Source organism: Protomyctophum bolini, assembly GCF_963924005.1.
Source record: "Protomyctophum bolini genome assembly, chromosome: 4".
In the NCBI taxonomy this organism is placed as follows: domain Eukaryota; kingdom Metazoa; phylum Chordata; class Actinopteri; order Myctophiformes; family Myctophidae; genus Protomyctophum; species Protomyctophum bolini.
Window position 1 is genome coordinate 17160211 of NC_137865.1, and position 16125 is coordinate 17176335.

General features: G+C 47.0%; 1 protein-coding gene across 1 annotated transcript in view; it reads left to right on the top strand.

Annotated features, from left to right (window-relative positions):
* The window catches only part of tubgcp6 (tubulin gamma complex component 6), a 50575-nt gene that overhangs the window by 18339 nt on the left and 16111 nt on the right, over nt 1-16125 (top strand). The window contains exons 14-22 of the mRNA XM_080760763.1: nt 1255-1336; nt 2103-2191; nt 3223-3338; nt 3492-3630; nt 4176-4268; nt 4605-6326; nt 6781-7093; nt 7316-7492; nt 8770-8941. Coding sequence (XP_080616889.1) covers nt 1255-1336; nt 2103-2191; nt 3223-3338; nt 3492-3630; nt 4176-4268; nt 4605-6326; nt 6781-7093; nt 7316-7492; nt 8770-8941 — 2903 coding nt within the window. The remainder of the gene's footprint in view (nt 1-1254; nt 1337-2102; nt 2192-3222; nt 3339-3491; nt 3631-4175; nt 4269-4604; nt 6327-6780; nt 7094-7315; nt 7493-8769; nt 8942-16125) is intronic.

The window sequence follows — 16125 nt, forward strand, 5'->3', positions numbered from 1 at the left end:
TAAAGTGGTTAAAAGCTAAGGCAACACACACTGTACAGTATGCGTTCCAGGTCTTAACACATTTAGTACCGGAACTGCATCAAAATAAAGGCTCTGCTTGCGCCAGAGTAATCGCCAGAGTAGTGATCGCTTCTATTTTGAAAGCCATGAACCGGAAATACTTTCTTAAAAAAGTTGACTGACAAAGTGCCATCACAATCTCCGATCATCTTAATATATTTATATACGCTCCAAAAAGAGTTCATATTTTGCGGGAGAGACGGATGAGGAGCAGAAACGCAGCGCCAGCATATCGATCCATTCATCACCACGGAGAGCGCCCTGGATGAGGAGATACGAGTCATTCTTTCCGCCGCGCTAACATGGGAGTCAATGACAAGCTAATAGTTTCACAGAGCGTTAGCATACGGCAAGCGAAAAGCGAAATGCCAAAAAAAAAGAAACTATTTACTAAAAGTAATTATTCTGAATATTATTATCTCGCCCCGCGTCGTTTGGACGTCGCTAGGACGTCCACAGACGTCTAAGGCACCTCTCGGTTCCAATCCTTATGACGTTTCAGGACGTATTATGTACAAAATGTGTTAATGGGTTAAAGAAGGAACAAAAGTGTGTGTGTGTGTGTGTGTGTGTGTGTGTGTGTGTGTGTGTGTGTGTGTGCGTGTGTGCATGTGTGCGTGCGTGTGCTTGTGCGTACGTGTGCGTGTATTTATCATTTATATGCGTGCGTGTGTGTATATGTTCTCGGGCTGGAACCATGCCAGAATATGGAGTCATTTGTCAAGTACATCCCAGGCCGCCCGCCGAGATCCTCCACACACGTGCCATTCCCGTGTGACACATTGACTGGAGTGGCAGTTATTATGCATTGTGTATAAGTGGAGTCACCTTGTACGTATGTCGTACTGTATTTGAAATTCAACCCAATACTTGTCTTAAATGTGACATTAACAATAAAATGTGACGTGTCTGTGTATGGGAAAGACAGAAACTTGTATTGCAATCATTTAATAAATGAGCATGACACTTTGGCGCCTCAAGTAGGGAGAATTTCAGCGGCAGACCCATTAGACTGATACATTGCCATCATCTTAACGGTGTGGCGGCCCGCATTCTGCAGTCTATATTCTAACGCGACTGGCTGATGATTGGCTGGTGGGTGTGGCGGGTTGGGGGGGGGGCGGTGGCGAGGTAAGCCAGAGGGCAGGCCAATAGATCTTTGTTAATGATGCTCCCTGCCTCTCTCTCTGTTAGGCGCTGCGCACGGAGCAGGCACGCCGGGAGCTGATCAATCAGGTCAGAGAGTCTGCAGCCAAGACCCTGGAGAGCATCCGTGGTGAGTGATACGCGCACGTGCCGTGCATTATCACACACACACATGCACGCACTGCACTCGCTCACACAGATGTGGGGCGCAATCACAGTACACACCCACACAGGCATGTTCCCGCCACCAACTCACTGATATTACCTGTTTAACACATGGCTCAGGACTGATTATAAATGATTATAACCCACACTGCTGGCTGTTGGCTCGTGACTGCCAGAATCTTACTCAAACTCGGCTCCTCTGAGGGGGAGTTGAGAGCAGAAGAGAGAGAGAATAAAGAGAGAGAGAGAGAGAGAGAGAGAGAGGGTTCACGGGGGTGAAGCGCTTTGAACGGCTTCCAGCACTGCAGGCTGTGAAATCGAATCATCACTCACATAGTTTGGTTAACTCCTCATATCATTTATTACTACAAAAAGACATGCAGCATCTCAGGCCTATTTCTGTGTGTGTGTGTGTGTGTGTGTGTGTGTGTGTGTGTGTGTGTGTGTGTGTGTGTGTGTGTGTGTGTGTGTGTGTGTGTGTGTGTGTGTGTGTGTGTGTGTGTGTGTGTGTGTGTGTGTGTGTGTGTGTGTGTGTGTGTGTGTGTGTGTGTGTGTGTGTGTGTGTGTGCGTGCGTGCACGGCGAGGGGGCGCATATGAACATGGGTTTGCGTTGAGGCAGATGGTTACTCTGTGTGTGTGTGTGTGTGTGTGGGGGGGGGGGCGTGTGTGGGTGTGCATGTGTAATCTGGAGGAGTAAGTGACCTGCTGTGCTCTTTTTCGCCCCCTGCAGGGCGCCAGGTGTCGCAGCGTCTGGTCGTGGAGGCTGGAAAGAGAGAGCGTTTTGAGGAGCTGAAACAGAACCTGGAACATGAGCAGGAGGTGTGTGTGTGTGTGTGTGTGTGTGTGTGTGTGTGTGTGTGTGTGTGTGTGTGTGTGTGTGTGTGTGTGTGTGTGTGTGTGTGTGTGTGTGTGTGTGTGTGTGTGTGTGTGTGTGTGTGTGTGTGTGTGTGTGTGTGTGTGTGTGTGTGTGTGTGTGTGTGTGTGTGTGTGTGTGTGTGTGCACATTAAGTACTAATAAATGTGAAAGAATCTTCATCCCTGTGTTCCATTAGTTTGAGTTGAGTTATTGCATGGTTCATCCGATTAGTCATTAGTCTAGTTGTTGTGTTTCTTTAAATATTAAAACAAATTAAATATTAAAATCCAATCTAACATTCATCAGCATTCTCTCAACAGTCAGGATGAGACAGAGGTGTACGTGAATTAAACAGTCAGGATGAGACAGAGGTGTACGTGAATTAAACAGTCAGGATGAGACAGAGGTGTACGTGAATTAAACAGTCAGGATGAGACAGAGGTGTACGTGAATTAAACAGTCAGGATGAGACAGAGGTGTACGTGAATTAAACAGTCAGGATGAGACAGAGGTGTACGTGAATTAAACAGTCAGGATGAGACAGAGGTGTACGTGAATTAAACAGTCAGGATGAGACAGAGGTGTACGTGAATTAAACAGTCAGGATGAGACAGTGGTGTACGTGAATTAGGGCTGGTCGATATTATCTTCACTAGGGGTGTAACGATACATTTTAACAGCGATACAGTTTAAACCCTTTATAGCCCTGTTTTATTTTTGGGGGGGATATTCAAAATATAGCTGATCTACAAGCTTGTATAGATCGGCTGTGTTTGAAGAATGATGACAAATGTTCCCGTAAGGCATAGAATCTTTTCAAATACATCAATCAATATGGGGGTCTCCGACGTGATAATGCCAAAGAACCACTGCTGTAACGTGCGTGGGTGCGTGGGTGCGTGCGTGCGTGCGTGCGTGTGTTTGTGTGTGTGTGCATGTGTGCGTGCGTGCGTGCGTGCGTGCGTGCGTGCGTGCGTGTGTGTGTGTGTAACAGTGGAGAAATGTGGCCCAGAGAAAGCAAGAGGAGGATGACTACAGCTTTGCTCGGGAGCTGAAGGATCGAGAGAAGAGACTACAAACTCTGGAGGAGCAACTGGAGGAGAGGGCTAGGTTTGACACACACACACACACACACACACACACACACACACACACACACACACACACACACACACGCACACACACACACAGCTGTTTTATTTATGAAGCTTGGTTGTGAAAACGGTAATAACTTGACATGATGTGTCACCATTTTGTCTGTAGGAAGGAGCTGATTGCCCGGTACAGCCGCCTATCAGAGGAGGCCGCTCGCAGAGAAAGGCGGGCGTTGTGGAGGGTCCAGCGAATGAGACTCGACGAAGCCCGAGCGCAATTCATAATGCAGGACAATCTGCAAATTGGGGTCAGTAGACGCCATTAGCACCAAATACACACAGTGGAAGAAAATGGAAATGCTAATAAATATTTATTGTTGCTGTAGGGTGTATTATATTATGTCCAAAACTGTAACTTTTCAGAATTCAAAAATTGCAGAGCTTGTCGTGATGCACAGCACTTTGCTTGCTACTTTTCCTACTTTTGTGTGACACTGTAGTAAGTAGACAAAGTACAGCATTTAACAAAAGAATATGGACATAAGAGGTTTCTGCCCAACAGCAACAATATGATACAAATTGTTACATATGTTGATGTTTGGTAGCACATCATGAGGTTAAATTGTTACATATGTTGATGTTTGGTAGCACATCATGAGGTTGTGTGTTGTGTTGATGTTTGGTAGCACATCATGAGGTTGTGTGTTGTGTTACCTGGTCATAGTAACGTAATTGCTACTCTCAGTTTCTCACTCATATGAGCGCAGAAGCAACAGATGAATACAATCAACAACAATTGGACTCATTAGCTAAACAACCCAAGGTTTACAGTTCTGTACCGGCATATTCACAGGCCATACTGGAGAAATATCCCCTAGGCCTGGAGAGACCGCCAGTAGAAGCACTACCACCTGCTTCATCAGCACAGCTCCAGAACACTCCACAGGTACAGTCTGACCTGGTCTCAGAGCGTATAGAACATTCTGTACAGTCTAAACCTCTGTTTATAATGTTTGTCTCGTCTTGTCTCGTTTGTCTCAATCGATTTGATTGAATATAAAAATTATACGGAAAATATTGATCTGAAAGCTCACTACCCATTGTGGATTGACACTATTGCACGAGAAAGTATAAAACTTGGGCTTTAAGTGGCTTTAAGGGGTTAATCAGACTGATGATTATGCAATTATCCAAAATGCGCTTCTCGATTATTCGATTAATCCGAAAAGTAATCAATGGAATAATCACTAGGAAACTCCTTCCTCCTCTTCTCCTCACTCAGAAATCTCCTATGCAGGAGTCGTCTGCACGGCAGCTCCCACCCGCTCCCACGGTCAGCCCTGCTCTCATCTCGGAGGATGCTAACATCAAGGACGTTCTACCCAACTCCCCAGAAGGCCCCGACAGTGAGCAGGTGGACCAGGCCCTGCAGGAAATCGGGTCTGACCTCCCCGACGCTTCCTGCAAACCTCCTCCACCTGTAGACTATGACTTCAGTACCCCTTTCTGCCCTCTGGAGGGCATCGGCGGTGACGTCCCGGCCCAGCCCCGGCCTCACTGGGGGCCGCCCGTCGAGCCCGACGTCTCCAGCCTGCATCCTTCGTTCTCTCACATCCCCATCGGGGAGAACGTGTCCGAGACCCAGGAGACTCTGCCCAGAGCCTCCCCGTACGGCCACGCCTCTCAGTCCAGTTTCCCCCTTGGCCGGTATACGCCGGATATGGCCACGGATATTGCACCCAAAGCCAGCCTGCACGGTCACCCCTCGCAGGCTACAGTGGACGCAAGAAACACCGCGACTGAAGACAAGAGGGAAGCCATTGCATCTTCATCAGAAGGAGAGGCCGGTGGCCGCGTCACCACGACTCGGACTGCCGACCATATCGTGGAGTCAAACCAGGAAGAGGTCCAATCTGTTGTTGTGTTCACGGAAGGAGAAGAATGTCCTTCTCGTCCTCCTGCAGCTGCTGGCCCCTCGCCGACGCCGCAGCAGCAGGGAGGCCCTGCTGGTGATCACCAAACACTGACCGCCCCGTCTGGTGATCACCAAACACTGACCGCCCCGTCTGGTGATCACCAAACACTGACCGCCCCGTCTGGTGATCACCAAACACTGACCGCCCCGTCTGGCTCCGTTCTGCGAGAGCCGTCCGTGGCAGACACCCGCGCTCGCCCCTCGGAGGCTCATATTCAAATCGGGGAGCATGTGTCCGAAATCAGTGCACCGCTGTCCTCGCAGAACATTTACGGCCATGCCTCCGATGCACACCTAAAGGTCGGAGACTTTGTTTCAGAGGTCGCCGCTCCTCTACTGTCTCCAAGCGTCCATGGCCACGCCTCCGATGCTCACATCAAGGTCGGAGACTTTGTTTCAGACGTCGCCCCTCCGCTACTGTCCCCGAGCGTCCATGGCCACACCTCCGATGCTCACATCAAGGTCGGAGACTTTGTTTCAGACGTCGCCCCTCCGCTACTGTCCCCGAGCGTCCATGGCCACGCCTCCGATGCTCACATCAAGGTCGGAGACTTTGTTTCAGACGTCGCCGCTCCGCTACTGTCCCCGAGCGTCCATGGCCACGCCTCCGATGCTCACATCAAGGTCGGTGAGCATGTTTCTGAAGTGACCGGCCACCTCCCCACTCCAAACATCCACGGCCACGCCTCCGATGCTCACATCAAGGTCGGAGAGCATGTTTCTGAAGTGACCGCCCCTCTGCGTTCCCCCGGCATACACGGCCATGCTTCCGACTCACACATTAAAATCGGGGAGAATATTTCGGGATTCGTCGCCTCTGTTCCTTCTCCCAACATCCACGGCCATGCCTCGGACGCACACATCAGGGTGGGAGAGCACGTTTCTGAAGTGACCGGCCACCTGCCCACTCCAAACGTCCACGGTCACTCATCGGACGCACACATCAAAGTGGGCGGGTTCGTGTCCGACGTGCCTGAAGCGAGTCCTCGTTGGAATAAGCACGGACACGCCGCCGACTGCACCCTCCAGGTCAGTGTTAATGAAAATGGCAGATTTTGGCAGAGCTTGTAGGTCGGCTATTTTCAGCATGCAACCAATCGCAGGCACTGTATTCATCTGTTTTCCTCTTTTAATGACCAAAATAAATAGACCTATCAAAATACATTTAAGTTGACAAAATCAACTGTACATTTAGTCGACTAAAGTCTTGATATGATATGATATTTAGTCAACTAAAACTAGACTAAAACTAAAACATTTCAGATGACTAAATTGAAAATGTGTTCAAAAGACTGACTAATTGTCCTACTGCTGACCTATTTATCAACATTGTGAAACAACTGCATCTCCTTGAACAGATGACCTATTCTTTAAGACTGCAAAAATAGCTGGGTGGATAGAGTATTTAGCTGGAGGGGTGGATATGGAGTGACTATGACTAAAGCTAAATAAAAATATTCTGTCAAAATCACCACTGTTCCAGGTGGGGTGTTTGGTGTCTGGAATCCAACCGGTCTCGTCCCCTCTGCCCGGAAGTGCTTACGGACACTCGTCGGACTCCGCTTTAAAGACGGGTTGCGTGGTGTCCGGCACTCTGCTGCTGCCGTCCGCGCTGCCGGGCAGCGCGTACGGCCACTCCTCTGACTCGACTCTGGGCGGAGGGTGCATGGTGTCTGGGGTGCAGCCTCAGCTTCTGCACCTACCAGGCACCCACGGCCATTCGTCAGACTCTGCACTGGGAGGAGGGTGCCAGGTGATGGAGCAGAAACCTGACGACAACACGCCAAGCAATCAAGGTGGTGTATGAGTTAAAGTTCAGTTTCTTTACTTTAAGGGGCCCAAGTATTTTTGGGGCAAACATTTCTTATCTCCACTTTTTATGTTTTTTCGTAAATGATACTTACTTACTTGATCATACTGCAGCGTGACACGTTTTGAACATGCAGATCTGCTACTTTAGCATTTTAATCTTGAAAGGTTTGGACATATTGAAACATTTCATACCATCTCCCTTCCAGGTGGGGAATCAGACATCCCCGTTGAGCAGCAGCAGCAGCAGCAGCTGGCCGAGGGCATGCTGGGGTCCTGGGCAGACAGCTGGGTCCTGTCCCCCGCCCAGCGCTCTGAGCAGGAATACGTCCTCTCTCTGGCTGCTCACTACCAAGTGGAGCAGTATGAGGACGGTTACAACCTGTGTGAGTACGGCTCAGAGCACACAGCGGAAAGAAGTGATTACTTCTGCACCATTCAGGATGTGATCTGTGTTTTTAGTCCACTTTTGAGGCTTTGTATAAAGACGCTGTTAGAGTAAGACTCAAAATTGTATACTTGGATTGATCGATTTGATTTATAGATAGATATATAGGGATTGATTGATACTGTAGATATATGAATACTGTAGATAGATGGATACTATATAGATGGATATTGTAAATAGATTGATAGAAGTGTCCGGGTAGCTCATCTGGTAGAGCTTGTGCCTTTTCTACCACAATGGAGATAGCTGGTTTCTGCCCGACAACCACAATCTTTTTTCTTCTAGCCTGTACTGTAACGCTTTTGTAAATGCATTGAAAGAGACCAGACTTGCTTTGATAAGCAGACAGTGTTTCCCCCAGGAGGAATGGTACTATGGTAGTACATGTACTTTGTGCCTTACTGTAGCTGTGAGTGTGTGAGTACGGCTCAGAGCACACAGCGGAAAGAAGGGATTACTTCTGCACCATTCAGGATGTGATCTGTGTTTTTAGTCCACTTTTGAGGCTTTGTATTAAGACGCTGTTAGAGTAAGACTCAAAATTGTATACTTGGATTGATCGATTTGATTTATAGATAGATGGATAGATATAGAGATTGATTGATACTGTATATATTTTAATACTGTAGATAGATGGATACTAGCTTCTTTTGAAGAAGTTCAGTGTCTTTGAGACTGACAGGTCACAGAGCCACTGTTGCCTTGTGGACCGCCTTCAGGCAAAACACGTATGAGCAACACGGAGGCATTACAGAAGCTTCAAGCCCAAATAAACAGATCCCCAGGGCTATTGAGGCCGGGAGAGAGTATTGATTTATTTTTTTACCAGGGCCAGTAGTGCCCACTAATGATCAACATTTCAGTTTTCACATCCATGTAAATGAGAAAGTTTTCATCTGTAGTCCCTGAGCAGGCTGTTAAAAGTGGTGAACACTGAACAGACATCAATACAATTAAATACAAGTAAGTAAACATAGTACAAGACGAGACCGACGATGAATGCATATACTGTAGGTAGGGGAAACCCTGATGAAACTTGGGGAAAAAGAAAACCCTGATGAAAAAAACTAACAAACTTCTAAGCCACTTGAGCTAGGTCATTTCATCACCACTGTAACTGGGAGTTACGGCATGTCTTTTTTTCCTTTCAAACAGCTGCCGGCGTCGTGTCTTTTTCCTGTTTCACTCTAATCTTATCTGTGTTCTCTCCTTCAGCGTCGACCCCGGACTGTCAGCTGCTGAAGCAGGTGACACGGGGCCCCTGGGGCCTGCCTCCTGTGGACCCTACGCTCCACGGGGCCACAGACACCACCACCATCCAGCTCAGCGAGATGGTCTCCCTGCCGGTCCTGATGAAGCACTCGGTCACCACGCCTCTCATCACACAGTGAGTGTTCTTTTAAAGGCGGCGGAGAGCGAGAGGCCGGGAGAATGAATGTATATGGGAGGTTTGACAGGTTTTGTTGCGTACCTGCCGGCCCGGCACGTAACAATTCTCCACAAAACTCAGTATTTGAGCCTCCTATGTCCAGCTTTGAGGGTCTGTGTAAACAGACAAAAGTGTGTAAACACAAACAACACGAACCGAACATGTCCAGTCGATGTCGGGAGCGATCCTGTCCATGTTGTAGTGTGGACTTCTAGTCTGCTCGTCATGTTTCAGGGCTGACTACTGGTGTAGTGTGAACTAGATACCATATTCTCAATATCAACTCTCAATGTATATATATATAATACCAATCAATCCAAAGCAAGGCTAGCGAAAATAATGCTATTGAAGGAGCCATTTCTGCCTGTCTGTGCCTTTAACCCGTTTGATGGGCGGGTTCACCATGGGGGGTGTGTGTCACACAGGATTGACATAATGACACAGGTGCAACAAGCCAGGTTGAATGGTTTGGAAGGTATGGGCACAAGAGATCACACGGTTTTTACCGTATCACTGTATTTTGCATAACAAAACTGCTGTATTACAGAACCTGTACAATAAATGGGAACCTCACCCTATACAGCAGTCAATGCCTGGACAATATAATATATACGCGTCACAAACAGTCTCTGTATGCATGTGCCCAGCCGAGAGGCAAAGTAAAGTTTGAGTTTGCCTCTACACAAGTAAAAACCTGATCAAGGAAGACAATCGCGATTCGTCTTATCTGGAGATTCTGATCTGGAGATCCTGAGCAGGCTGAGCTCCTTTCCCGAAGTACCCTGGATGGAAGAAGAGCTTTGGATCGTTCCCGAACTGGACTGGACAACACAACACAACTTCAACATTTCGCTCATCTGAGAACGGCGTCTCCCCGGGCCGCCCCCCCCCGCCCCCCCTTTGTGAAAGAAACGGAGCGCACCGATCGCCGACACATGCAAAATGCTGCAGGCTATCGCTGGTTAGTGCATATTCACCCACACATTAATTTTTGTTTGGAGCGGCATCGCGCCGTAAAATGACTTGGATCACGGCCGCTGTTTGATGAACAAACAACCCCCCCCCCCCCTTTCTGCCATACACGCGCACATCAAGACCACAAGAGTGCGTGTCTCTGACAAAACGGCACAACGCACTAACGCAGCATCTTTGCACAATATCCGCACACACACGCCTAACTGGTTCTTATTGTTTGGTTGCAAATGAAACTACACTGTTTAAAGGTCTTATTATTGGTTGCAAACGAATGCAATGTTTGGGTCTTATTGTTCATTGTTGCATTTAATACAGTCTTATCGTTGGTTGCAAATTAATGTGTATTTTATTTTTGGGTAAAAACGAATTTATGCACTGATTTATTGTTGGCTCACTTGGTTGAAAATGAGCAGTACCAAACGAACCGGGTCTGCAGAAATGCAAATGAGCAGTACCAAACAAACCGGGTCTGCAGAAATACAAATGGGTTCTGATATTGAAAAAAGGATGAGAACGCCAACTTTGAAAGGAATCCAAATGACAATGGAACGGCTTCAAATGGAAAGGAATGGAAAGGTTAAACAGGCAAACAAACTAAAGACACAAACCACTGCTCTCATGGCTTCAAAGGAAAATGTCTCTGCTGTCAATCAAAATCTGAGAAAGATCAAAACCCTATTTGAAAAGGCTGAAGAACAGCACAACACCCTGTTCACTGATTTTCCTATGCCCGAGGGGGAGCAAAGTAAACAAAATGCATGGCTCCATTCAGTGATGACAAAGAGTAACGCGTTCATTAAAGACACATTACAATGGTTACAGGAAAATGGTTTTTCAAATGAGGTCGATGAATATGATAATGCAAATGATGATTGGGGTGAACATGTACCGTGTCAAGATGACATTAATCCTGAGGACAGTGTGTCTAATGTATCTGTGTCTCATGTGTCAAAGGGGTCAAAAAGGTCAAGGTCTTCTAGCAAAGGTTCTGGGGTGTCATCTGCATGCTTAAAGGCCAAGGCAGAAAAGGCAGCTTTATTGGAAAAGGTGGCTGCTCTGGAACAGAGACATGAAATAGAGGCACAAGAGGAAAAATTGAGGAAAAGTAAGGAGCAACTGGACCTCAATACGCAAATAGCAGCTGCTGATGCAATGGTCTCTGTGTTGGAGGGCAGTGATGTTGGAGGAAAGGCCCCTTCAAATGGAATGAGCTCTTATGTGAGAAAAGGTTTTAAAGGGCAAAGTCTTGCATTTAACCCAAAAGCACAAGAGTTTGTACCAAAGATGGACGCCCAAGGCTCAACAGCACCACCTATTTCATCCGCCCCTGATGTTCGACCAAAGGTCAAAGGTTATCATACTATGGACCCTCAAAGTGCAAAACGTCCCACTGTCAGACAACTGCTGCAACCAAACATCCCCATCACCCCAAGGAACACCATTCAGAATGTCAATACAATTATACAACCTCATGTACAGCAACAACCCATAAACAGGTCCCTGTCTGCACAAAACCAAACACCAGTACAGTCATTACAAAACTCAGTTGACCCGGAGACTCTTTGTGGAATCATGAAACGCCAAAATGAAATAACTACACTGCTGGTACAACAACAAATGGCATCCACTCTACCACAAAGAGACATAGCAGTGTTTGATGGTGATCCATTACAGTGTACTTCATTTATCAGGACCTTTGAACATTGTGTCGAAGCAAAGGCAAGCAGTTACCAAGACTGTCTACATTACTTGGAGCAGTACACCAGGGGGCAGCCCAGAGAGCTGGTGAGGAGCTGCCTACATATGCTTCCACAAGAAGGCTATGAAAGGGCAAAGGCATTGTTGAAAGAGCACTTTGGCAATGAATATGTAATAGCCACAGCCTATATGGATAAAGCTTTTGGATGGGCCCCTATTAAAGCTGAGGATGTTAAAGCACTGCAGGAATTTGCATTGTTCTTAAGAGGGTGCTGCAATGCTATGATGGAGATCCAATATATGGAGGAGATGGACATCCCATCAAACATGAGGCAGGTCATGCTGAAATTTCCATATAAGCTGCGGGAAAGATGGAGGTCTCAGGCTTGTGCGATTCAGGACCAACGAGGATACAGGGCCACATTTCCCGACATGGTGAAATTTCTGGAGAACCAAGTAAGGGTCTTGACACATCCCCTTTTTGGAGATATTTCAGATGCACGACCAAGCACCTCACAACAGACTGTAAGCCGAAGCAGACAGCTACCCAGGAGTTACATAAAAGAAAGCAGTTTTGCAACAACAATCACAGCTACCAACCATATTGCAACCCCTGAGTCCATAACATCACAGGAGCAAGCCTCAGAGTCCTGTCTGTACTGTGGAGAGAGACATCCATTATTCCGGTGTTCAACACTAAATGCAATTTCTCAAAGGGAGAAAATAGAATTTCTAAAAATAAAAGGAATTTGTTTCGGATGCCTAAATGCAGGACATATAAATAAGCAATGTAGAGCTCGTCTGACTTGTGATGAGTGTAATTTAAAACATCCAACGATTCTGCATATCCACAGAGACGAGACACAGGAAAGACCAGTTAGTAGCGCACTTGTCTCCCTCCAAGCATATGGTTGTACTGGGGCCGGAGACCAAGACAGCACACTTTCCATCGTGCCTGTGCAAATAAAATCTAAGAAGGGAGATAAGGTGCTGCAGACGTATGCTTTCTTGGATCCTGGAAGTACAGCAACCTTTTGCACAAATCACCTAATGGAAAAATTGAATTTGCAGGGTACAAAAACCAACATCCTACTGCGCACGATGGGCCAGGATAGTGCTGTTAAGAGTGAAATCTTTACAGGACTGGAGGTGTCTAGGTTGGATGGCAACCAATTTGTGGAGCTCCCAGAGATGTTCACTCATCATACTATCCCTGTTTCAAGGAGTAATATTCCCACACAGAAAGATATAGACAAATGGGACTATCTAAAGGCCATCAAAATCCCAGAATTAGACGCTGACATTGAAATGTTGATCGGGACGAATGCGTCAAAACTCATGGAACCCTGGGAAGTAATAAACAGCCCTGGTGACGGACCCTATGCAGTGAGGACCCTATTGGGGTGGGTCATCAACGGCCCTTTGAGGGGCAATAATGGTTGCCAGGGAAACGGTACAACCATATATGCCAACAGGATCTCTATCGTCAAGCTGGAGGAGTTGTTGGTTTCCCAGTATAACCAAGACTTCAATGAGAAGGTACTGGAGGAAAAGCAGGAGATGTCCAGAGAGGACCTGAAGTTTATGGAAATCCTACAGAAATCAACATGCATGCTGGAAGGTCATTATTGCATGGACTTGCCCTTTAAAGTAGATCACGTCAACATGCCAAACAATAGGTGTGTAATTGAACAGCGCCTGCAAAGTCTCAAAAGGAAGTTCATGAGGGATAAAGCATACCAGGAGGAGTATACAGCATTCCTCACGGATATGATCAAGAATGGATATGCAGAAGTGGTACCTCAAGACCAGGTGGAAGGCAAGGACGGCAGTCTGTGGTATCTCCCTCATCATGGGGTGTATCATCCAAAAAAGAAAACCCTGAGGGTAGTCTTTGACTGTGGGGCAGTGTTTAAAGGAACCTCATTGAACTGTCGGCTTTTGCAAGGTCCCGATCTCACCAACTCTCTCTTTGGCGTCTTGACAAGATTTAGACAAGAGAACATTGCCCTAATGACTGATGTCCAGGCCATGTTTCATCAAGTAAAGGTGTCAGAAAAGCATGTGAATTTTCTGCGTTTCCTGTGGTGGCCACAAGGAGACACCTCACAGAGCCCAGCGGAACACAGAATGAGAGTTCACATCTTTGGAGCAGTTTCTTCACCAAGCTGTGCCAACTACGCTTTGAGAAGGAATGCAGTGGACAACAAGGACGAATTCAATGTAGAGGTGACAAATACCATCCATAACAACTTTTACGTGGATGACTGTCTAAAATCCGAACCCACAGAAGAACAAGCAACCCAGTTGGTAATGGACCTAACTGACATATGCTCAAGAGGGGGATTTCAGTTAGTTAAATGGACAAGCAACAGTCGGGCTGTACTATCATCTATTCCTGAAGCAAAGCGGTCAAAAATAACCAGACATCTATGCTTGGAGCAAGAAGATTTGCCAGTGGAGACGGCACTTGGTTTGAATTGGTGCGCTGAAAGTGATGCTTTCATGTTCAAGCCAGCGGTGGAAACCCGACCACACACAAGACGTGGGATCCTTTCAATTGTTAGTTCCATCTACGACCCACTGGGATTCTTAGCACCATTCACCTTGGTACCAAAATTACTGTTGCAAGAAATGTGTAGAAAAAACATGTCCTGGGATGACCCTATTCCTCAGGCCTTCTCACAGCAGTGGAACGAATGGCTGCTGGACCTGAAAAAGTTGGAAGAATTGAAGGTTGATCGCTGCATTAAACCACATGGCTTCAGAGGACCCATACAGGTGCAGTTGCATCATTTTGCAGATGCCAGTGACCATGGTTATGGCACAGTGTCTTACATCAGGATGGAGAACCAGGATGAAGATGTTCACCTTGCTTTCATGTTGGGCAAAGCCAGAGTTGCTCCATTAAAACAGACAACAATCCCTCGTCTTGAACTTACCGCCTCTGTGTTAGCCGTTAAAGTTGACAAGATGCTGAGGAACGAATTGCCACTTGAGTTGGAGGAGTCCTGCTTCTGGACTGACAGTCAGACAGTGCTGAAGTACATTCATAATGACATCAAGCGGTTCCACACCTTTGTGGCAAACAGAGTGGCTGCTATAAGGGATGCAACAAAGGTCGTTCAGTGGAGGTACGTCAGGTCAAAGAATAATCCGGCTGATGAGGCCTCCAGAGGTTTGACTGCTGATAACTTCATAGCATGCAAAAGGTGGATTTCAGGCCCAGACTTTCTGCGAAAGCCAGAGACGGACTGGCCAAGACCTTTTGAACCACGGCCTATTTCTGCAGATGATCCAGAGATTAAAAGAGAGCTGATAGTGAATGCTGTCATCACAGAAACCGAAGGTGCAACTATCAAGCTCATGAAGTACTTTTCTGGGTGGACTAAACTCAGGACTTCAGTCGCTTGGTTCCTTAAGCTCAAAGGCATTCTTCTGGAGTTGAGGAAAAAGAGGAATGAAGTTGTTACTTCTTTATCTGTCAATGGAACTTCCACACAGCCAGAAATGGTAGAAGAAGCGATGAGAAAGGTTCGAGCTGCAGTTGGAGGTCAGTCGCTGTCCGTAAGTGACTTGTACAGAGCAGAATCTACTATCATCCGTTTCAGTCAGCAGGAATCCTTTGGTGAAGAAATTACTTCATTGGAAGGTGGAGCATCTGGTGTAAGGAAAACCAGTACCATCTGTAAATTGGATCCTGTGTTAAAGGATGGTCTACTGCGAGTAGGTGGAAGACTCAGTCGGGCAGCTTTACCGGAAGAGTCGAAACATCCTGCAATACTCTCCAAAGGTACACATATTTCACACCTCATTCTGCAGTACATTCACAGACAACTTGGACATGCGGGTAGAAACCACATGCTCTCAACATTGCGACGGAAATACTGGATCACCAATGCTAACTCTGCCTGTCGGAAGGTGATATCTGACTGTGTAGTCTGTCGACGGTATCGAGGACAGCCAAGTGAGCAGAAAATGGCTGACATGCCAATTGAAAGAATTACTCCAGACCTACCTCCTTTCACCAATGTTGGAGTGGACTACTTCGGGCCTATTGAGGTCAAGAGAGGGCGTGCTATGGTCAAGAGGTACGGGGTGATTTTCACCTGCATGGCTAGCAGGGCCATACATTTGGAGATTGCTTACACTCTGACTACAGACTCCTGTATTAATGCCATAAGGAGGTTCATGTGTCGCAGAGGCCAAGTGCAGCATTTGCGTTCGGATAACGGCACAAATTTCGTTGGAGCAGAGCGAGAGTTAAGAGAGGCCGTCACTGCTTTAGATCACAGCAAGATTCAAAGTGCGCTCCTGAAAAGGGGTATTAATTGGACCTTTAACACCCCCGCCGCGTCCCATCATGGCGGTGTCTGGGAGCGGCTCATCAGAATGGTTAGGAAGGTATTGTTTTCTGTTTTACGACAACAATCACTGGATGATGAAAGCCTTCACACTATCTTGTGCGA